Source organism: Pongo pygmaeus, chromosome 6 (assembly GCF_028885625.2).
Source record: "Pongo pygmaeus isolate AG05252 chromosome 6, NHGRI_mPonPyg2-v2.0_pri, whole genome shotgun sequence".
Classification (NCBI taxonomy): domain Eukaryota; kingdom Metazoa; phylum Chordata; class Mammalia; order Primates; family Hominidae; genus Pongo; species Pongo pygmaeus.
The window spans coordinates 2,614,946-2,636,763 of NC_072379.2; the positions used below are offsets into that span (position 1 = coordinate 2,614,946).

A 21,818-nucleotide genomic window follows, 5' to 3' on the forward strand; every position below is an offset into this window, starting at 1 on the left:
GCGACATATTTATTTTTTATTATTATTTTATTCTTTGAGACAGAGTCTTGCTCTGTCGCCCAGGCTGGAGTGCAGTGGCGTGATCTCTGCTCACTGCAATCTCCGCCTCCCAGGTTCAAGTGATTCTCCTGCCTCAGCCTCCGGAGTAGCTGGGATTACAGGCGCGTACCACTACGCCCAGCTAATTTATGTATTTTTAGTAGAGATGGGGTTTCACCATGTTGGCCAGGCTGGTATTGAATTCCTGGGCTCAAGTGATTCACCCACCTCGGCCTCTCAAAGTGCTGGGATTACAGGCGTGAGCCACCGCGCTGGGCCCTTATTTTATTTTATTTTTTTTTAACATATTGTAATGCAGAAATGCCTGGGCCCAGAACACTACAGGGAAAAACAAGAATCCTCTCAAATTTCCACAATGCCCCCAGGGCACTCACCCAGAGAATGGATCTGATTCTGTTACTCTCTTCCCTCATCTCTTTCCATTTTCTTCAATTTTTTTTTAAATATAAAGAGCTTGTATTACTTTTTAAATAAAGAATAAAGTTATTTTTTAAAAGTTGGGTGTGGTGGCTCATGTCTGTCATCCCAGACCTGAGACCCACCTGGGCAACACAGCAGGACTCCATCTCAAAAGAAATGATTTTTAAAACCTACCAAAAATTCCCAAGGGAAATGAATGAAGGAGAGAGGAAGGGGAAGAAAAAAGAGGCCTAACGCAGAAAGGGCTGGAGGAGGAAAGAGAAACACCTCCCAAGCCAACACCAGGTCCCCACTCAGCCAGCATGGTGCCGTCTCCAAATTTGCCCTGAGCTGTGTTTGCACCACAAATTTCTTTCATGCTGAGAAAAGACGACCCCTGCCTGCCCCAGTACCTACTCCACAGCCCCTCACCTTAGTGGCCGGCTGCTCCCAGGGGATGGTCCTCAGAAGCTCAGCCACGACATCCTGCATCTCCACCAGCGCCTTGTGGCTGCCCGACAGCTTCTGCTCCAGAGAGGAGACCAAGTCCGTGGGTGCCACTGGGTCCGCCCGCCTCTCCCTCCCCAGGACCCTCCAATGTGGGGCCACCAGCAAGGCGTCCAGCCTGGGAGGCCATCAAGGCTCCGCCCTGCAGGCCAACAGGGCACTCCCTGCCCTTGCTTCCCCCGGGACATACCCAGAGACCACAGAGCCCTGAGGTGGCAACAGCCAACCACGCACCCACACCAGCAAGCAAAGCACAGTCACACGGCCCTCAGGATTCAAAGGGTCACGTGCTACCGGTGAAATGACAGGCAGTGCTTACAGGGCTTGACCAGCTGGTGCGGCCGACCTCTTCAAATTCCCCCACCAGGACGCCTGAACACGGTTACCCTACAGAGGCATCCCTGGGGCTCCTCCTTCCCCCACCAAAGCCAACCCAAGGAGCAAAAGCAGTCCCAGCGATGCAGGTGCATTGAGCAGGTCCCGCCAAAAGGCTCTCAGCCAGGTCACCAGGTCACCGGTGTGGTAACCCCAGGGGCCACTGGTGACATCCACACAGCCTTTGTCCAGCTCCCTCCCCAAGTTCCCCAGTCCTGCAGGCTGAGGAGCCAGGCGCCAGGCCTGCTGGGCCCCTCCACACACAGCAATGTGCTTCAGACTCTCCTGAAGCCCAGTCCTGGCCTCCCAGGCTCTCACCTGCTGGAAGGGGTTGGCGGCGCGGGGTGAGCAGGCCAGGTAGTACTGCAGGATGTCTGCGGAGAGATGTCAGGGCAGGCTGAGCCGCAACGGCTGTCCCTGTGAGACTGCGTGCACGTGTGCCTGTGTTTGCACACATGTCTTCAGGGCACGTCTGCGTGCATGTTTACATGTGTGCATGGGTGTCTGTGTGCACTTGTTTACACATGTGCACGTGTCTGCACGTTTACTTACACATGTGCACGTCTGCACGTTTACTTATACATGCACGTGTGTGCACATGTTTATGTGTGCATATATACCTGTGTGCATGTGTCTGTGTGTTTATATGTGCATGTCTGTGTGTGCATGTGTCTTTGCATGTGTGTCTGCATGCATTTACACACATGCATATGTCTGTGCGTGTGGCAGTGGGGTCTGGGCTCCCATCAAGCCAGGGTCCCCACACACTGCCCCTTGCCTGGGCTCCACCTTCTGAACTCTTTACAAGTTCAGTTCTTCCAATTATAAAAGAACATTTAAAAAAAATTTTTTTAAAGTTGAAAAAATGATGAAAGTATTTAGCAACATAGGAGAGCACCAGGCATCACTGCGGCCACCTGAGCAGTGAAGCCAGCGTGGCTGGCCTTGCTGCCTTCTGGGAGGGGCTGTCTGGCCCGCAGGCTGGAGCTCACACTTACGTGTGTGCATGTACACGTGTAGGGGGCGATGCTCATACTTGATGAGACCCCCAAAGGCTGCCGGCAGTAGGGACCTGGAGGGACCAGGATGATAGCACCGGGGCCAAGGACAGTGGTGGGTAGCACTGAGCGGTCACCAGCCCTCCCCGTCCCCAGCAGAGCGGGCCCACCCCTCCACCCTCGCCCCCGAGGACAAAGTGAGTGGGCGGCAGATGACTTTTCCTCCGGGAGGCTCTTCAGGCTTTGGTGGAAATGGTTCCTTCAACAAAGGCAGGTAAAAAACCAGCCCACAAGCCAATCCTGTAGCCTCCAGGGACAAAGGGTGGCAGGACGGTCACTTTCAAGGTCATTCAGTAACCCCCACCCCCACAGGGACAGGCCTTCTATTTTCTATTTGGGAACACACAATAATTCCACAATGGGGGCCTGAGAAGCTTAACACACTGACGGCACCCCGATCTCCAGATTCCCACGTCCACCTGCCTCTGTGACGTCCAACACACATCGCAAACCTCCCAAGGGGGCCGAAACTCCCGATGCCCCAGCTCCCTGCCCCCCACCTCCAGACCTGCTCCCCTACCCGCAGTACAGCTCATGGTCCCACAGCACAGAGCTGCTGAGACCAGGGATGCCAACTCCTGCTCTGTCCCTCTCGCTCCCTACATCCAACTGACTGGGAAGTCCTGCCAGCTCCGCCCTCAAAGCCCATCCCTGTCCACCTTTTGCTCCATTTATTCAAGCCCCTGCTGTCTCCTGCTTGAGGCATCCTCCTCACCCACTCTTGTAACCCCTGAGGCCTGAGGAAGCTTTGAAAGGGACCTTCAATCATGGGTCAAATCTCTGCCCTGCCTCCCTCCCTCCAATGGCCTCCCCCGGAATAAAGCGAAGCTTGCCACAGTGACTCAGCCCCACTGGCCTCCCACCCTCCGTTCTCCCCTCGGGTCTGCCTCCTGCCTCGGGGCCCTTAGAAGAGATGCAGCGTCCTGGCTTTACTTTTTTTTTTTTTTTTTTTTTTTTGAGATGAAGTTTCACTCTTGTTGCCCAGGCTGGAGTGCAGTGGTGCGATCTCGGCTCACTGCAACCTCCACCTCCTGGGTTCAAGCAATTCTCATGCCTCAGTCTCCGGAGTAGCTGGGATTACAGGCGCCCACCACCACACCCAGCTCATTTGTGTATTTTTAGTAGAGACAGGGTTTTGCTATGTTGGCCAGACTGCTCTTGAACTCCCGACCTCAGGTGATCCACCCGCCTCGGCCTCCCAAAGTGCTAGGATTACAGGTGTGAGCCACTGTGCCCAGCCCTCTGGCTGTACTTTAATGCCACCCGTTTGACCTCCCCTGGGCACCTACTCGAAGCAGCCCTGGGTCATCTGCCGCTCCCCCCGCCCTGTGGGTACCCGCCACCCCACACAGTTCCTGTCATTCTTTGCAGAGCCTCCCACTTGGGAAAGGTGGTCCTGTTTGCTCACTAGCGTCTCGGCCTGGGACCTGTCTCCCTGAGACCATGGGCCCACAGGGCAGGGGTGCCTCGGCCTCAGCCACCTCACTCTTTTGGCTCAGCCCAACCCTGGGGAACCCGCTCAGACATGGTTGTGGACACAGACTCACCCCCACTCAGCACCGAGTACTCCTCCACCATTTTGGTCACGTAGGTGTCAGGGTCCACACAGAAGTCGCTGGAGCCCTGAGGTGGGCGTGGGCAAGCAAGAGGGGGTGACCAAGCTGGGCCTAAAGGGAAGCTCTCAGGGGTAGAACCCAGCCCCTGGAGTCTGCTTTTAACTCAGGAGGGTGGACTGTGAATCTGGGGTTACATGAGGACTGTGCCCATGGTGGGTCCCCACCGCTCTTGGGACCCAGTGCCCGGGGAAGATGGGAGGGGAGAGGAGTGTGGCTTCCCCTCGTCCCTCCCCCAGTGCCCAGGTCCAGCAGCCGGGGACCTCACCCCCTCTGCCACTCACCACGGACACAGCCAGCTCCAAGCCCAGCGCGCCCCAGCTGATGACCAGGGCCAGGACTCCCAGCAGGCAGACCCTGGGGCAGAGACAGCCAGTCAGCAAGCCCCCAGGCCAGGGTGGGGGCTGTGCCACCTGCCGGGCTGCAGGCCAGAAGGCAGGTCCCAGTGCACGTCAGGGGTCAGCCCACACATGGGCTGGGGCTCTTTCTACGGCCTGGCCTCAGCCAGAGCTGCCCACAGCCCAGGGCCCAGATGGATCCCTCTCCTGGGTGGGGTGGGGCTCAGAGATCTGAGCTGGAAGCAGGACTGGAGGGCCAGGTGGCTCTCGGGGCCCTGCCCCTCCTGTCCCCCAGGTCCCTCTCCAGGTCCCTCTCCTGAACAGGCGACAGTGTCCACTTTCACGTGGGTCCCTGTAACCCACTGCCCACGTAGCAGCCCAAGGGGCCTGATAATCTCAGCTAGATCAAGCCCTCCTGTGCTGAACCCTCGCTCAGCAACTGGGGACATAGAGCTCTTGCTATGGCACTGGCCTCTCCCTCATCTGTGCATACCCCACTGCAGGTGCCCCCACCACGAGTCCCCCATATCCCAGTTCAGGCCCCCAAAACATACCCCAGTGCAGGCCCCATACCCCACTGCAGGCCCCACACCCCACTGCAGGCCCCATACCCCACTGCAGGCCCCACACCCCACTGCAGGCCTGCATACCCCACTGTGGGCGCCACACCCCACTACACACTGTCATCCTTCCTGTCTGTCCAGGCGTCTCTTACTCCCTCGGGTTCCTGCTCAATCCCTCCTCGCTCAGGTCTCCTTGGGCACGGCGTGAAGCTGCACCCCCCCAACCACCCTACTGCAGGCCTGCACACCACCCCAGCTTTTCCTCTCCGGGGTGCTATCACCTCTGGCCCATGCCACGTTTCCCTCATTCTGCTCCTCTGTGGCCTGTGAGTGCCACGTAGGGGAAGGCAGTGTGTTCTCCCATCTCTCCCAGGCCTGGCCCAGGGAGGCACCAGCCATGGCCGTGCAGCTGTGCAGTGAAGGGCAGTGACAACACCTCACCTCCCACAGAGGAGCTGCCGCTCTCTCTCCCTTCCAAATGAGGAGATCAAGGCCCAGCACCAATAAGCCACCTGCCCAAGGTCACCCTCCTAGTGAGCCAGAGCTGGGGCTGGAACCCAGGCTGCCCCAGGGCCAAGGATGGAAGGGGTGGAGGAAGGAGCCCCAGCCTGGTCTCTGGGTGGCCCCAGGCACTCGGAGACCTGAGCAGGTTGCTTCAGGTCCTGGGCTACAAGTGCCCCACGTGCAGACTCTTGCAGGAAATCAAGGGCTGGGGGCAAGTGTGCTGGGATGCTGGCCACAGGGGCACCGGCCACAGGCACGGAAGGGGCATCTCAGAGCAGGCCCAGTGCAGGGGGGTCCCGCTCAGCCCCCACCGCAGAGCTTGTGGCTAGGATCTGCAGATGAGGTGGGGGAAGGGGTACCATGGTGCCTTGCCCTGCCCCTCCGCTTCGGGCCCACAGGGGGCCGACACCCCCAGACTCACCCCACCAGGATGCCCTTGGAGCTGCGGATGAGGCCAACCAGCACCAGGAGGCAGATGATGACGTCCAGCAGCAGCAGGCCCAGGTAGCCCAGCCACCTGCAGGCAAACCTGGGAGTGGGCCAAGGCACAGGGACGCGGGGCCAGGGAGTGGGGTGCCAGGGGCCCTTGAGGGGGAGCTGAGGCCAGCAGCCTGGCACCCTGGAGGTCATTCAGAGTGTCTGGGTCATGGGGACTGGTGTCAGTTCTTGAGAAAGGCTCCCATTAGGGGAACTCCAGCCACTGCCTGTGACCTCCTCCAGTGGCCCTGGGCCACCCCCGGCCCATCAGGCCTCATGTACTAGGTGCTGAGAGCAAAACTGGCCCAAGGAGGGTGATGCTTGCCCAGGTGGGGCGGGCAGGGAAGAGGGCCTGGCCGCACCTGTACCAGTCGTAGAGATCCACCTGCTCCGCCAGCACCTCCAGCGACACCGCCGTGTTCCTCCAAAAGGGAATGGCGGCCGTGTAGCCCAGCAGCGTCTCCAGCAAGCCCTGCAGCCTCTGTACGGCTCGCAGGGGCTCGGGCCGCCCGGCCAGCTGCCGCTCCAGGGTCTGCAGGCTGGGCTCCGCCGTGTGGTTCAGCCCCACCGCCGTGTCCCACACCTGCGCCGGACCCGCGGGCGTGAGGCTGGGAGCGCGCCCCCCTCGCCCCAGAGGCTGGGTCCCTCCTGCACAGCCCCAGTCCCGGCTGCCCCGCCCGTCCTCGCGCAGACGTGGGGCTCCGGAGCAGCAAGAGTGCTCCTGGCCCCAACTCTGCGGCCACTCACGCGGTCCTGGACCCCGGCCACCGTGCGGTTGGCGTGGCGGAGCGAGTAGGTGGCCCTATGGATGCCATCACTGGTCTCCCCGTTGCCGTAGAATCCCACTGCGATGCCGGCGCTGGAGAGGGCGGGGGCATGAGGGCGGGGCCTGGAGATGTAGCCCCGCCCACCCATGACACTCCATCCCCGCCCCCTCGGGCCGCCCTCTCTGGCCCCGCCCTCCGGCCCCGCCCCACCGCGCTCACCTGCACACCAGCGTGGCGATGATGACACACCAGGCCGTGCAGCAGCAGTCGGCGTCCAGGTGCTCCTCGCTCTTGCGCCGCCGGCAGCACAGCCAGAAGGAGTAGAAGAGCAGGAAGAGGAGGTCCAGGGCGAGGCAGGCCAGGGCGGCGGCCCCCAGCAGCAGCAGCGCCTGAGGGCAGGCAGGAAGCGGCGCTGGAGGGGTGGACCCCCAGCCCAGAGCCCCACGCCCCGCCCCAGCAGGGGACCTGGCGCAGACTCCCATTTAATTCTGCCCCCAGCCCTGGGAGGTGGGTGGGCCCCATCCCCGACTTGTAGGTGAGGTATGGAGGCTCTCACCACCTCAGTGATGCACCTGGGGTCACCCAGGCCTGGACCCCACACCTGGTACCCCGTTCTCGCCATCCTCAAGGCTGCACAGCATCAAGACTCCATAGCCAGTAGGAGGGGCCAGGTGAATCGACTCCAGGCCTCCGTGGCTCCAGCAAGGGCACGTGTCCCCTCCCCACCGGGTCCCCAGAGTCCAGGGCAGGTGCTCAGGACGTCTGCCCCACCAGGCCCCAAGGAGAGGCGCTGGATGGAGGTAGCCAGAGAATGTGGGTGACAAACGAGGACCCAGCAGGCTGGTGAGCCAGCATCCTTGCAGCCACAGCCCCACTAGGGAGGTCCTTCCACCTCTCCAAGCCTGGTTTATCTTCTGTAGAAAGAAATGCTGCTGAGCTGGGCGAGGTGGCTCACGCCTATAATCCCAGCACTTTGGGAGGCCGAGGCGGGCAGATCACCTGAGGTCAGGAGTTTGAGACCAGCCTGGCCAACATGGTGAAACCCGTCTCTACTAAAAGTACAAAAATTAGCTGGACGTGGTGACGGGTGCCTGTAATCCCAGCTACTCAGGAGGCTGAGGCAGGAGGATTGCTTGAACCCGGGTGGCGGAGGTTGCAGTGAGCCGAGATTGCACCACTGCACTCCAGCCTGGGTGACAAGAGCAAGACACTGTCTAAAAAAAAAAAAAAAAAAAAAAAAAGTGCTGCTGCCCCCACGAAGAAGCGAAGCCCTAGGGAGGGGGCTGCCGGCATCAGCTACTGTCCTCACCCCCAGCCGGAGACAGCCCCAGGACCCCAGGGCCCATCCCCATCTCAGGCCCAGAACTCTCCTACCTGAGTCCTGGCGGGATCCCCCACCCCAGCTGTAGTCCTGAGGTTTTCAGGTCTGGTAGGGCTGGTAGGAAAATGGGGAGCCTGTGGGGGACTGAACCCCCTCTTGCTGACCATGAAAGTGTTTCTGAGGGGTGAACATGGAAGAGGCCCCATCAGGAGTCTGATCCTGTCTGGGGTCTGTGCACCGAGAAGCTGCACTCAGGGATGGGCACTGTCCATGAAGTGCCCCCACTCTGGATAAGATGGTGGGGCTGGCCCCACACTGCTACAGGCTGCATACGGGTGCCCCATCGGACACACAGCCCTGTCTGGCTCCAAGCATGGCCTTCTGGTGTGGCTCTCCCCAGATCTCTGAACACAAAAGCCAGACCACAGAACAGACACCAGAGCTCCCCTGTCCCGAGGCCAGGCGACCCCCACAGGAAGTGGCTAATTTGATGCAACAGTGACATTTCCTGAGCACCCACTGCGGGGAGGGAGGGTAACGTGGCCCCAGAGCTGTCCCTTCTCCTGGCACTGCACTTGATCTGCCTGGCCGAGTGCTCTCACCCCATTTCATCCACAGGGAAACTGGGCTTCAGAGAAGCTACAGAGAAAGCACACAGGCCCTGCAACCCCAGGTCCCTGGATTCAGCATAGCCCTGACCCCGGCTCAGCCCTCCAGAACCTCCACACACTTCCTGTGCCAGGGGGAGGGATGGGGAGCTGACACAGGGCTGCGCCTCATCATGGGGTCAGGGGCTAACTTGGGGGTGCCCATGGGGGGGTGTCAGCAGCTGGGGCCCTCAGTGTGTGGGGTGGCCACCAGGCATACCTGCACTGCCCTCATTGGCACTACTGCAGAGAAACGCCTCCCTCACCGCATCTCAATGCTTCAGCAGTGTGGCCCTCTGGGGCCCCAGCCTTGGCAGCTGCTAGGGCAGATCGTCCCCTGCCTGGCCCCCCTTGGGATGAGAGGCTTAGCCACAGTGGGCACTGAGATTGCTGCTGGATCTCCCAGGAGACGGACGGTTGCCAGGCAGTGGGAGGATGGCGTGTCCTGCCCTCTAGGAAGCCAGCCGACGCCCACACCCGAAGGCGGCCTTTCCACCTCCACCCAGCCAGGGAGGTGCTGACCAGCCCGGCACACCCAGAAATGAGCCGCCATGGTCCAAAGCCACGTCGGTGTGTCTACAGCTGCCCAGCAGCCAGCAATCTGGGCACTGCAGAGCATCCTTCACTCCTTCAGCCATGCACAAGTGCCTACCGCCCCTGCAATGGCAGGAGGACTGCTGGGCCCTGCACCCCCACCCTCCTGGGGCAGGCCCTGGGGCTGGCACCAGAGCCACTGAAACTGAATCAGCTCAGGGCGGTCTCATGGTCCCAGGGAGCTCATGTCACAGAGGGGTCCTCAGGGCCCAGTAGGGCTTACCCAAGATCACACAGGGAGGCGGAGACAGTCCAGTCACTTGGTGGGGCCTCATATTAACAGTCCCAGGATGGTGCCCATGCTCTGCACTCAGTGGGTTGTCTATAAACGTTAGGGAGCTTGGAAAAGCCACACTCTGGGGCTCCCTGGGTCTGCCCTTGCCTATGTGGGGCTGGGAATGGAGTGGAGGTGCTGACCCCACCGGCTGTGACTGCAGGCCCTGCCAGTAGCCTCCTTATAGCTCAGAGGCCAAGGGCAGAACAGACCTGTAGGGGCAGCTGACCATGCCCCCCAGGACCAGAGCTCCACAGGACCCATGCCCACATCTACACTTCCATCCACAGGGCCTCCCCTGGGCTCCCATGGCCTGGGGGCCATGTCAACCAGCCGCATCTTGGCCCTGGGCTGGTCATACTCCTCCAGCGAGCCCTCCCTCTGCTCTCCACTTGCAGAGGCCTCCCCAGTCCCTGGCTGGAGTCACCCTCGCTCCCCCGAGAGTCACGTGGGACATGACTCTAGGAGGGCCTGTCTGTACTGTACCCCACATCCGGGACTCACAGCCTCGCAGGGAAACTCCTCCTGGGGTGAGGAGCTGGGGACTGGAAGAGCAGGTCAATCCCAGACATGTATTACGCAGAGCCTAAACAGGTATCCTGCTGTGACCTCTGCAGCCACCGGCCTGGCATGTCCACCCAGAGCTCGGGGCATCAGCATGCATCAAAGGGCTTCCAGGTCCAGATCACTTCCTCGGCGGCGCCAGAGCCACCCACTCCCACTTGCCAGTTGAGAAAACGGAGGCAGAGCGAGATAAGCCCTGGCCAAACAGGATCTGGGCGAGGCAAGCCGGTCCCTCAGATGGCACTGCCCTGGTGCGGAGGGCTGATGCCCAGGGGCAGTGGGCAGGGGACACCCATGCCTGGTGGGGAGAGGCTGCTAAGCACCAGGCACCCTCGCCCTTGGGGCCACCCGCAGGGTGGTGAGGCAGCACAGGCACTCAGCATCATCATAAGTGAACTGTGAAGCCTGCTGGATGGTGAGAGACGCTGAGAAAAACAGAAAAGGCAGCACAGGAGCTGGAGTACCGGGGAGTCTACGATTTTTTTTTTTTGAGACAGAGTCTCGCTCTGTCGCCCAGGCTGGAGTGCAGTGGCGCGATCTCAGCTCACTGCAAGCTCCGCCTCCCGGGTTCACGCCATTCTCCTGCCTCAGCCTCCTGAGTAGCTGGGACTACAGGCGCCAGCCACCACGCCCGGCTAATTTTTTGTATTTTTAATAGAGACGGGGTTTCACTGTGTTAGCCAGGATGGTCTCGATCTGCTGACCTCATGATCTGCCCGCCTTGGCCTCCTAAAGTGCTGGGATTACAGGTGTGAGCTGCCACGCCCAGCCTTTTTTTTTTTTTTTTTTTGAGATGTAATTTCACTCATGTTGCCCAAGCTGGAGTGCAGTGGTGTGATCTCGGTTCACTGAAACCTCCGCCTCCTGGGTTCAAGCCATTCTCCTGCCTCAGCCTCCCGAGTAGCTGGGATTACAGGCGCCCACCACCAATGCCCGGCTAATTTTGTATTTTTAGTAGAGACGGGGTTTCACCATGTTGGCCAGGCTGGTCTCAAACTCCTGACCTCAGGTGATCCGCCCGCCTTAGCTTCCCAAAGTGCTGGGATTGCAGACGTGAGCCACCGCACCCAGCCCAAGTCTACTATTAAAAAAAAAAAAAAAAAAGAAAAAAAATTATTTTAGAGACAGGGTCTTGCTCTGTGGCCCAGGCTGGAGTGCAGTGGCACGATCACTGCTCACTGCAGCCTCAATCTCCTGGGCTTAAGTGATCCTCCTGCCTCAGCCTCTCAAGTAGCTCGGACCACAGGCACATATCACCACGACTGGCTAATTTTCTTTTTCTTTTTCTTTCTTTCTTTCTTTCTTTTTTTTTTTTTTTTTTTTTGAGACAGAGTCTCTATCACCGAGGCTGGAGTGCAGTGGCATGATCTCGGCTCACTGCAACCTCCACCTCTCGGGTTCAAGCAATTCTCCTACCTTATCCTCCTGAGTAGCTGGGACTACAGGCATGCACCAACACACCTGGCTAATTTTTGTATTTTTAGTAGAAACAGGGAGTTCACCACGTTGGCCAGCCTGGTCTTGAACTCCTGACCTCAGGTGATCTGCCATCTCGGTCCCCCAAAGTGCTGGGATTACAGGCGTGAGTCACTGTGCTTGGCCTCTGCCCTAATTTTTTAAAAAATTTTTTGTAAAGACAGGGTATGGCTATGTTGCCCAGGCTGGTCTTGAACTTCTGGGCTCAAGCAATCCACCTGCCTCAGCCTCCCAAAGTGCTGGATTACAGGTGTGAGCACCACGATTGGCTGAGGCAGCTTTCTCTTGTTCTTGCCTGGATGGGGCCAGCTGCAAACGGAGCCTCACTCCTCAGCCCCTGGGGGCCAGAGGCCAGGCTTTGGGGCCCCCACCAGGACAGCCTCACTTGGCTTCCCCCAACTGAGGAAGGAGATGGCACCTCCCTCAAAGGGAGCCCACTTGGGCTGCCCGGGTCCCAGCCCACCACTGCGAGCACACAGAGCCTGTCCTTGTCTGCTGTGCAGAGCCCGGGTGTCAGGGTGCTCAGGAAACCGGGCAGCTGCTTTATCCCACGTCGGAGCCCCGGCACCCAACGCGCCAGGTCTGAGCCCAGCTGTCTGCGGGGAGCGTGCCGTGGCCAGCCTGACCTCTGCACCCACTTCCCGAAGCCAGATTCCCAGCAGACGGTCTCCTGCGGGGCACCAGGCCAGCGGCATTCCTACGGTGGCCCAGCCACCTCTCTCCACCAGGCTGGCGGCCCCTCCGCCCCTCCCTGGCCCATTCAGAGAAAGAATGGGAACTGTCTGATCAGCAGCTGGGCTCTGACCAAATGGAATTTTCCGTCTGTGGTGGAAGTGATGTAAGGGCTCGGTCAGGCGAGGCGAAAACTGCACGCTGGGTTCCGCGGAGCACATGGGGAGGACTCAACTGCCACTCACACGCCAAGGGGGCTGGGGGCGACCCCCTCCTGCAGCCTCAGTCCCCCTGCCCCCACCCTAGGGCTCCTGGTCTCCTCCCTGGGCCACCCCCTCCTTCTCCAAGCCCCTGCAGCCCCACAGCCACGGACGGCATCCACGGGGGATGCCCCCTCCCACCGTGAGCCCAGACTCCCCCCACTGCCCTGCAGCCCCCAAAACCCCACCAACTCTGGAAACACCCAGCCAGCCAGAGAGCCGGGGCCTGAAGCCTCACTCTGTCCTAGATCAGGTTGCTACCGATAGGATCCCAATATACCCCGGGCCAGAGCAAGACCTCCCTGGACTGGCAGGGATGCCTGGGGCAGTGGCTGGCGAGCAGCAGGCAGAGCTGTGGTGTGGCTCGGGGCAGGGCTCTGTGGCCTCTACACCCAGGCATATGCTGTCCCTGGGCCTGGAGCCTTCCCCTTCAGGGAACCCCCACTGTCCCCAGACACAGGCCATCTCCTCCAGGATGTCCCCAGGATACTAGAGACCCAGGCCCAAACCCGGTGCTGCAGCCTTTGCTCTGTGTGAACCTCGGCTCCGCACTTGTAAGGCGAGACCCCCAACCTGACCTGGCTGCCTGCACAGGTGGGTGGCCCCAACCCAGCCCTGCTTGGAGAAGGGAGGGTCCAGCGAGCCACAAGGTCTTAGGACGGCCACGGGGCAGGAGACTTGGGGAGATGATGTGCACGAGCAGCTGCGAGGCCTGTGCCCCACGCCTGCCGCGGCCTCCTGGCCATGCCCACTCTGCCTCCAGGCCCTGTCTGGACGTGACTCCCATCAGCCACACAGACACAGGCACCCCCCAACGCAATGCCAGGCTCAGCGCCAGCACAGGCCACACCACACCAGGCTGCCGAGGCGGGAGGGCCATGCATGATGGCAGGGCAGGGCACACTGCCTGCCATCTGCACAGGTGGCTGCTGCTGGGCATCCTGGTGGCTCCCAGAGCACCTGGTGGCAGGACCTGGGCCTGGCAGCATGTGAGGAAGCATGCCACTCAAGGGAGGGTGCACAGTAAGTCAGGGCCGGCCTGTGGAACACGCGTCCCCCCCCACCACACACAGGCGGCTGCTCTACATGCACACCCCTGGGAGCAGCTGCCCACCCCGCTACCCAGCGCCACGGACCCACACGCCGCTCTGTCCCACCAACCTGTGGGCTACTGTGGTGCGTGGCTGGGCTGAGGAGGCCCTGGCCCACTGGGAGGTGCCCACAGGGACTCTGATGAGAAGTTTGGCCCGATGCAGCCTCCAACCCCAGCCACAGGCAGTGGCCACGATCCTGCCACCCTGCCATTCCAGCCACAGCTGCTTGCTCCTTGGCTGGACACTGCTGCGGGTCCGCCCTGAGCAGGGAGGGAAGCAAAGACATAGGGCCCGCATCCTGGAGCCACGCTGCTAGGCACAGGGAGTTCCAGAGTCCACAGTCACACAGCGGGGGCGGGTGAGCCCGGCAGGCCAGGCAGCGTGACCACAGCTGAGGATGATGGCTGCCCGTGGCAATGGGAGGGACCAGCGAGCCCCGGGGTGCAGCCGCGGGGCACGGTGAGCAGGGGTGACAGGAGAAGCAGCCCCCGGTGGCCAGAGAAGGGGTGGGCAGAAGGTGGGTTCCAGCCCTGCTCAGCCCTGCCCCGCCCCTCGTGCCAGCTCCGTGTGGAAGTGACACAGCTTGGAGGAGGGAAAGGGACAAGCTCCACAGAGGCCAAGCACGAAGTCCACTGAGGGGCCAGAACCCCGCCAGAGGCGCCGGCATGTGACAGACAGACAATATGGTAACAGCCACACAGCCTGACTGCAGTGGGGACAGAGTCACCCCCGGCTTCCTGGACGGGGACGGAGTCCCCACACTGGTGCCGTGGTCCTGGCTGGGCTCCAGGCTAATTGGGAGCATCGGCTTCCAGGGCGCCTTAGCAGCAGCCTGTGCTGGGTGCTGGGGCCCAGGCTTGGACAGACAGCTCGGCCCCACTAGGTCGGGGGCTCCCCTGTGCCCACAGTGCCAGCCCTGTGAGCTCGGAGGCTGTGGGAGGCAGGAAGAGGAACGAGGCGGTCACTGAAACTCCCGCTGTGGGGAGCATCGTGGGCACCGCAACAGGTGGGGGAGGGCACTCTTGGCCCGGGGACAGTGTCAGCCAAGGCCTGGCACAGGGTCCAGGCGGCAAACGTCTTCTGCACGCCGAAGATCCGCTGGCAGCAGGGACCAGCGAGGCCCCGGCCTGAGCCTGTGCGTGTGGCAGCAGCACGGGGCTCCGGGAGGACGTGGCAGGTGAGAGGTGGGAGTGGGAGGGGAGTGACCCCCACCTGCCTCCACGTATGCCGAACTCCAGCCCCGGAACTCCCAAGGCCTCTCCTCCAGAGGAAGCAACAAGGTTTGGGGGTGTCTGAGAGGCTGGCTGGGGTCCCACACCCCAATGCAGACCGAGGGGTTCTGGCCCGCAGCACTGTGAGAACCCCCCAGGTGTCCTGGGCCAGGGGCAGGAAAGGGGCAGGATCCCTAGGGCCAAGCACTTGTTTGGGGAGGACAGGGTGGGCTCGGCGTGTGCGAGCCACTACCACCGCCCCCCGTGTCAGGGGCCCCCCACTGGGAAGTGGGTCCCCCACCTTTGCCTCGTGGGTCCCCTCGCACAAGTCGGGGGTCCAGGGTCACAGCCTTTGGCTAGGCCTCAGCCCCCCACGCGGCCAAGCTGGACACGTGGCCCCAGCCCCCACCCATAGCACACTCGGCCCAGGCTCCCAGCGACACTGGCCCAAAATTAAAAACAGATTTTCCACCAGGCTGGGCTTGGGTTTCACGCATTCCATGACGGTGAGCTCCTGGCCGTGCCTGGAGGACGCGCAGCCAGCAGCGGCCACGTGGGAGCCGGGGTCGGGGCCAACTTTGTGTCCCTGTCCCCAACTCCTGAGGTCCGAGGTCCAGGCCTCCAGGCTGCACATGGCCCCACACCCACTGCCCCACGCCCCCCGGGGATCCCTCCAGGCTGGCCCTCACCCTCCAGGAATGGCCTGGAAGGAGGCCAGAGACGCAGCCCTGGGGCTGAGGCTCAGAGCTGCTCCTGCCGGTCTCCCCACAGGCCGGGCCCCTTCCCTGCACCCTGTAGCCGGGGGACCCCAGTTCTCCCACTGCCCACGCCCGCCCTCCCCCTCGTGCAGGGAACAGACACCAAAGAGCTGCAGCAAGCGTGTCTATTTTGGTCCCCGTGCTCCGACACATCTCTCAGCGTGACACCCGGAAAATCCCCTGCTCTCCCCGCTTGTCTGCAGCCCTCTGCACCAGCCGCCTGGGGACCCACTGTGGCTGGGCCAGGCCCATGTTGGCCGAGGGTGTGGGAGGAAGCCGGGCCACCCACAGAGTCCCAGTGCCTTCGGCCTCTGAGGAGGGTGCCAGCCACAGTGCCCCTAGCCGTTCTGCCCCCTCGGGACTGTGCACGTCAGGCACTTCCCATGTCCTTAACCCCAGGCCCCTGGCTGCAGACTTGGTTCCTCTTCTTTAGCCGAGCAGAACTGACGGTGGGGCAGGTGGGGGAAGTGTAGATGCCCCTGAGCCCCCTAAACCTGCACCCCTGGGCTCACGAACTGCGCTGACGCCGTGTCCACTGGGAGGGACGGAGCTGGGTGGCAGCTGGAGCCCGCGCCATCTTCCGGCCCCCCATGCTGGCCGGCCCCCGTTTCTGCTTATGTCGGGGACACAGTGTCCACCTCCCAGAGCCACTGGGTGGCTCTCCAAGAAAAGTGCTTTAGAAACTAGCAGCACAAGCATCCGGGGAGAGCCGCTGTGGCCTGGGGAACCAAGCTGCAGGGCTCCCCGCTCCCCCAGAGCCTGACCAAGAGCCCCTGGCCGGGGGTCAGAGCAGCTGACACTGCAAATCCCTTAGACGGGGCTGGCTGGCAGAGCCCTGCCCAGGGGCCAGGCGAGTTGGGGGCAGGCGAGTTGGGGGCAGGCGGGGGTCCTGCACACACAGACTGGAGTGGCCCCTGGTGATGTTGGAACCGGTGAGATGGGGGAGCCAGCACCCTGAGCAAGAATTACCACCCCAACATCCACAACTACGAAAAGCCGTGAAGACCTCGGGGACTTCTAGAGGGTCCAGACTGCACTCCAAGGAAAGGGCTTCAGAACCCCAGACTCTCCTGGGGACAGAGGTGGCCAGAGCACCCTCAGAACCACAACAACTGGGAGCTCAAATACAGGAACCCTTGATGCGGGCAGCGGCCGGGCCAAGGGTGGCCTGACACCCACCCCCCAGCAGGTCCAGGGCCCACAGCTTCACACCCCCTGGCCAAAAGGCAAGCTCGCCAATCAGAGTCTCCCCAGGAATGCAGACACCGGCCAAGATGGAAATCCTGAGTGGACCCGGACCAGCCATCAGGGGCTTCCTGCCCGCCTCCACCCCCTAATGCAGGGTCCCATTCGCTGCACTCCCCCCAGCCTAGTTCATCAGCTCCTGTCCACTCAGGGATTGCTCCTGAAGCTTCCGCCCAGCTCCCTGGGGGCCTCCGTGTCTGGCCCGCTTCTGTCACCTGTAGCTACAGAATCCTGCCTGGCATGGTGGGATGCTGGACAAGCATCTGGAACACAGTCCAAAGTATGGGACATGTCAAAAGCAATAGGATTCCAGTTCTCAGGGACACCCACCCTACAGCTCTATGCGCTTGGACTGAACCCAGCTGGAGGGACGCTTCTGTCTCACGCTCTTCCCTTTTCCCCAAATATTCCATGAACGTGTACTGCTTTCGTAAACGACAAGACAGGCGACAGGCGACCAACACTGCCGTTTTAACCAGAGCTCATTTCCTTCTGATGAGTGGGGAGGATGATAACACGCCAGCCCTGCCCCGGGGAACTGCCCCCCAGGCTGCAACTGGGCACGAGGCTGACTTCGCCTCATGGCGGCACAGACAGAGGTGCTGTGCTCTTAGGAGCCGGGCTCCCAACTCTGCTAGGAGAACACTGGCCCTACTCCCAGAGCTCAGATCCCCTCTGAGTGGCCATCCAGCCTGGGCTGGCACAGCGCCTGGCACAGAGGGCTCACCAGTTCCTGAGGCAGCACATTCCCCATGTGCAGTTAGACCAGAGTGACCCTCCGGCACATGGGGCTGAGGCCTCTCCCCGAGGCTCAAGCTTCTCTCTGCCTCAGGGCCTTTGCACCTGCCGTTCCCCCAGCCCGGAAGCTCTTCCCCAAGGTCTCTGTATGGTGACCTCAGTCTTATCATTAAGGTCTCAACAGAAACATCTGGGCATTCCAGGCTCTAGTGGAAAACAGGCCCCCCATACTAGGCAAACTGAGGCAGGGCCTACTATCTGCCCTGGAAGGCAGGTGTCCCAGTGAAACCATCACCTGCCAGGGCCGGCACAGCCCATGGAGGAGTCAGAAAGGAGCAGGCAAATCCTAACCCTCTGATTGTCGGCAGCCAGGCTTGCAACCTCCGTGGCAGGCCAGTTAACACCACCTCCTGCAGGAAGCCTTCCCTGACCACTGGGCTCCCACCGCCTGGGTTCGGAACCCACCACAGTCCACAGCTGTTCTTCTGCATCTGGCCTGCCCTGAGCTGGAGGAGACAGTGAGCCCGAGAGAGAGGCTGAGGTCAGTGGGCATGAACTTGATCCCTGCCTAAGGACACGGGGTCACAAAGGGCTGGTGGGAGCTGAGCAGGCAGGCCTCCCCCGAATAAAGCCCAGGACAGCGGCTGGACCACCCAAGGTCACGCAGGAAGAAGCAACAGAGCGAGGGTGCAGGCCTGCGACGCTCTAGCTGAAGAGAAGGCTCTGCTGCCCTCAAGGGCCCCTGCCCTGCCCGGGGCCAGGACAGCCAGACCCACTTGACATTCAGGACTCACTATGCAGCACTGACTGGCCCCGGGCCACGTCAGAGGCCTCAGGCCCAGCCCTGCCAGCTCAGCTGCGGGGCCACCGGGGAGTCTCAGGCCTCCTGTGGGCCTTCAAATCCCCCCTGTGAACAACAGCCCCCCATTCACTCAGATGCCCAGGCAGCTCGGGTGCCCCTCTCGACAGTCACTGGCTGGGGAGCTGCACAGAGCTGACCCCAGATGCCCCTCCACCCCCTGCCCTCCCACAGATCCCTCAGCCCCCATCAGCTCCTAATCCTATGGTCACACCCCGAGTGGCAAGGCAGCCGTGGGGGAATCCGGGGAGCCTGCGACTCCAGGCTGACCGGGGCTCCTCGGGGGGCCGGACAAGGGACCTACAGCAGGGCTGTGGCCCCACCACTTACTCACTATGTGATTCGGAGCCTCGGTTTGGTAATCTGCACAATGGACAATTCTCCCCACCTCCCGGGGCTGTGGGAAAAGTGACTAGTGACAGGCAGTCCCACGCGGGGCCTTGAAACAGGACCTGGCCCTGGTCCCTCCGAGGGTTTCACCAGGGTTCCCAACAGCAGACCACAGGGGCCAGAAATAGCAAAGGACAAAGGCCAGTCCCCCGTGCCACGCCCCCAACTCCCAACACCAGGCCCCACCTCCCCTCCATCCCCCCGCCCCCATAACCATGGGGCAGATGCCCACTCCCCAGCAGGGCACAGCCCAGGTTGGGGCAACACAGAGACAGCTAAGAGGGAGCCCTCAGTCAGGATGGGTGAGGGGTCCACCCCCCGCTACAGCCAGCAAGTCCTCACCAGGGGAGGCAGGAAGGGGCGCCGGCCACAGCCCAGGCCCACCCACTGCCCATTCTCCCAGGAAGGGGGCTCCCGACCCTTGCCTCCCAGGGGTGACCCTACACAGGAGGCACGGCCAGCCCAGATTCAGGATGAGGCAATGAAGGCTCAGGGACACCAAGCAGTTGCCCAAAAGCACCAGTATTGGAAGGGCAGGGGCAGGACGCACGCCAGGACCAGCTCACGCCACAGCCCTTCGCCAAGAGCCGGGAGTGGAGGCGGCGGGGGATGGAGGCAGGCCGGTTTCCACATCGTGAATTATTCAGTGGCTAATTCTGCTCCGTGGAGATGAGGCAGGAGAGAGAGTGAGTCAGAGCCCTCCCACAGCAGAGCAGAGCGCAGCGCAGGGGAGGAAAGGCGGCAGAAGCCAGGGCCTCCCAGGGCCACGGCACCCTGCTGGAGGCCAGGCAGGTCAGGCAGTAGTGGAGGGGCCTGGCTACTGCCCGGAGGCTCTTGTGGGCTGCAGACATCATCGCCCCTCACTCCCTCTCACTGCCTGTCTCGAATGTGGGAATGCAGGCACCCTGGAGGGCTGGAAGGAAGTCCAACTGTGGCTGGCAGCTCGGGCAGGTGGCAGCCCAAGGGGCAGCAGGAAACAGCCGCCCCCCACGCCCCAGGGCTGCCCCGGAGCTTCAGAACTGACAAATGGGCCAAACCCTCAGGGCAGAGAACTTTCCAAAGTGAAGCACACCCTCCCTGCAGCTTCAACAGAGTCCTCCAGGGACAAGTGACAAAGCCATCAGCATGGAAGAAGTTCCAGAAGTTCCTGAATGTGCATTGCCCCCACACTGAACGGTCCCCCAGGGCTGGGCTTCTAGAACGCAGGCGTGAGATTTTATACCAATCCTTCCGCCTCCCTCCTCCCTGCTGTGTCTGGGCGTGCCTGGGCCGATCCCTCGCCCCCTTCCTCATCTGTTAGGAAACGTCATCGGCTCAGCTGGGGGGCCTGGGTGCAAGTGAGTGCGAGGCTGGGAGCAGTGGGCTCCCAGGTGCCCTGCTCCTCCACTTCCGCCTCCCTCCTCTGGATGCGGGAGGCCACAGACAACGCAGTTCTGAAGAGTCCAGGTGCTAGGCTGCCTGCGGAATACCGGATTCCCAAGCCATTTTGATAAGCAAAGCCATCCCCACCCCACCATGGGGCTCTGCCGTGATCCGTCCAGAGAGAAACTCCGGGTGACCAGGGACCCTGGTCACGGGGCTTCTGGAATCCGGATCTCTAGGCAGGAAGGAAGTGCCCACAGCTTGGTCCCCTGCCCTGCACTCAAATGACAGTAGCTTGGCGATGGGGGTGGTGCTGGGGCCTGGCATGATGCCAGGCTAAGGGCTCCCCTGGGAGAGTGCTGCAAAGGGCCCCCAGCCGCCCCCCAGGTCTGCCTGGGCTCAGCCGCTTCCAGCCTCCCTGCCTGAGGCCCACGGTGCTTCCTGGCAGCCAGGCCTCCCTCCCCCGGGGGGCTACAGGCAGCCTGGTCTCCCACGGCCACACACGGCACCCTGTGTACATCCCACAGCCTGACCGCCAAGCAGGGGGTCATTACCGGCCACAGAGGGCTGGCGGCGGCCCAGGCCATTCACCCACTGGAAGCCTGGCAGTGGGATTCCCCAGGCGGGGGTGAGTGGGCGAGGAGTCTCTGCCTGCCTGCACCCAATGTGCTCAGGCACCCGCTCTGATCTCAGCCTGGGGGTCATCTGGGGAGGGGTCTCTGCTGGGACACAGCACCAGGCCGCCAACAGTGATGGTGGAGAGGCCCTCCACTGGCCAAGGGGGCTCACGGAGTGGGGAGAGGCAGCACCATGAAACCCCAGGGGCCTCAGTGACACCAGAAGGGAAGGCCAGAATCGGGAGGGGGGCCGTGGACCCTCAATGGGGGTCGGAGGGTATTTAGACCTTTGAGGAGGAGGCCATGACCCTGGAGGAAGGGGTCCTAGGACTCAGAAGGGAACCTCGAGAAGGAAGGAGGCCGGTACCTGCGAGGAGGAGGTGGCCGTGACCCTGGATGGGGGAATGAGGGGTCCTTAAGCCCTCGGGGATGGGGGCCGTGACCCTGGGAGAGGAGGGGGCCGTGACCTGGGGGCCCTGACCCCGCGACCCCGAGGGGCCCGTGTCACCTGCTGGTAGTCGGCGTCCTCGGGCCGGAACTGGCTGCTAGTGGCCTCCCAGCTCAGGTCGAAGTGGGGCAGCCGGTGCAGGAGGCTCACCCACCAGGGCGCCGCGTAGCTGACCCCGGCCATGGCAGGGCCCGGCCGCCTCCCGATGCGCGCGGCCTGCGCGGGGCTCCCTTGCTGGCCCGGGGCGCGGGCTTCAGGGACCCGTCGACCCCCGCCTGGCCGCCCGCATCATCCGCGCGCTCCTGGGCCCGGCCCGGCCCGGCTCGGCCCGGCTCGGCCCGGCTCGGCTGCGCTCGGCTCCGCTCGGCCGCCCGCGCCCGCCGCCTCTTTGTTCGCCGCCGCCGCCGCCACCGCCCCCTCCGCGCCCCCGCCCGTCCGCCCGCCGGCCCCGCCCCCGATCCTCCATTGGCCCGCCGCCCGCCAGCCCAGCCCCCGTGCGCCACGCCCTCTTCCCCGCCTCTTACCCACCATTGGCCTATCCCCCGCCGATCCCGCCCCACATTTTCCCCGCCCACTCGCTCCTGCGCCCCTATTGGTCCTTTTACCTGATGGTTTTGCCCCTCCATT

General features: G+C 62.3%; 1 protein-coding gene across 2 annotated transcripts in view; it reads right to left on the reverse strand.

The window, feature by feature from the left end:
- The window catches only part of TTYH3 (tweety family member 3), a 33,915-nt gene extending 12,315 nt beyond the window's left edge, over window positions 1–21,600 (reverse strand). The window contains exons 1-10 of one of the 2 annotated variants that reach the window (XM_063667186.1): window positions 21,486–21,600; window positions 21,252–21,398; window positions 6,881–7,050; window positions 6,642–6,753; window positions 6,257–6,477; window positions 5,839–5,934; window positions 4,297–4,369; window positions 3,947–4,022; window positions 1,660–1,715; window positions 892–984 (exon numbers count right to left, since the gene is read on the reverse strand). In XM_063667186.1, coding sequence (XP_063523256.1) covers window positions 892–984; window positions 1,660–1,715; window positions 3,947–4,022; window positions 4,297–4,369; window positions 5,839–5,934; window positions 6,257–6,477; window positions 6,642–6,753; window positions 6,881–7,050; window positions 21,252–21,374 — 1,020 coding nt within the window. In that variant the 5' untranslated portion in view covers window positions 21,375–21,398; window positions 21,486–21,600. Of the gene's footprint in view, window positions 1–891; window positions 985–1,659; window positions 1,716–3,946; window positions 4,023–4,296; window positions 4,370–5,838; window positions 5,935–6,256; window positions 6,478–6,641; window positions 6,754–6,880; window positions 7,051–21,251 lie in introns of both variants that reach the window. The other variant, XM_054494544.2, reaches the window with a different exon arrangement.
- Between the last annotated feature and the right edge of the window lie 218 nt (window positions 21,601–21,818).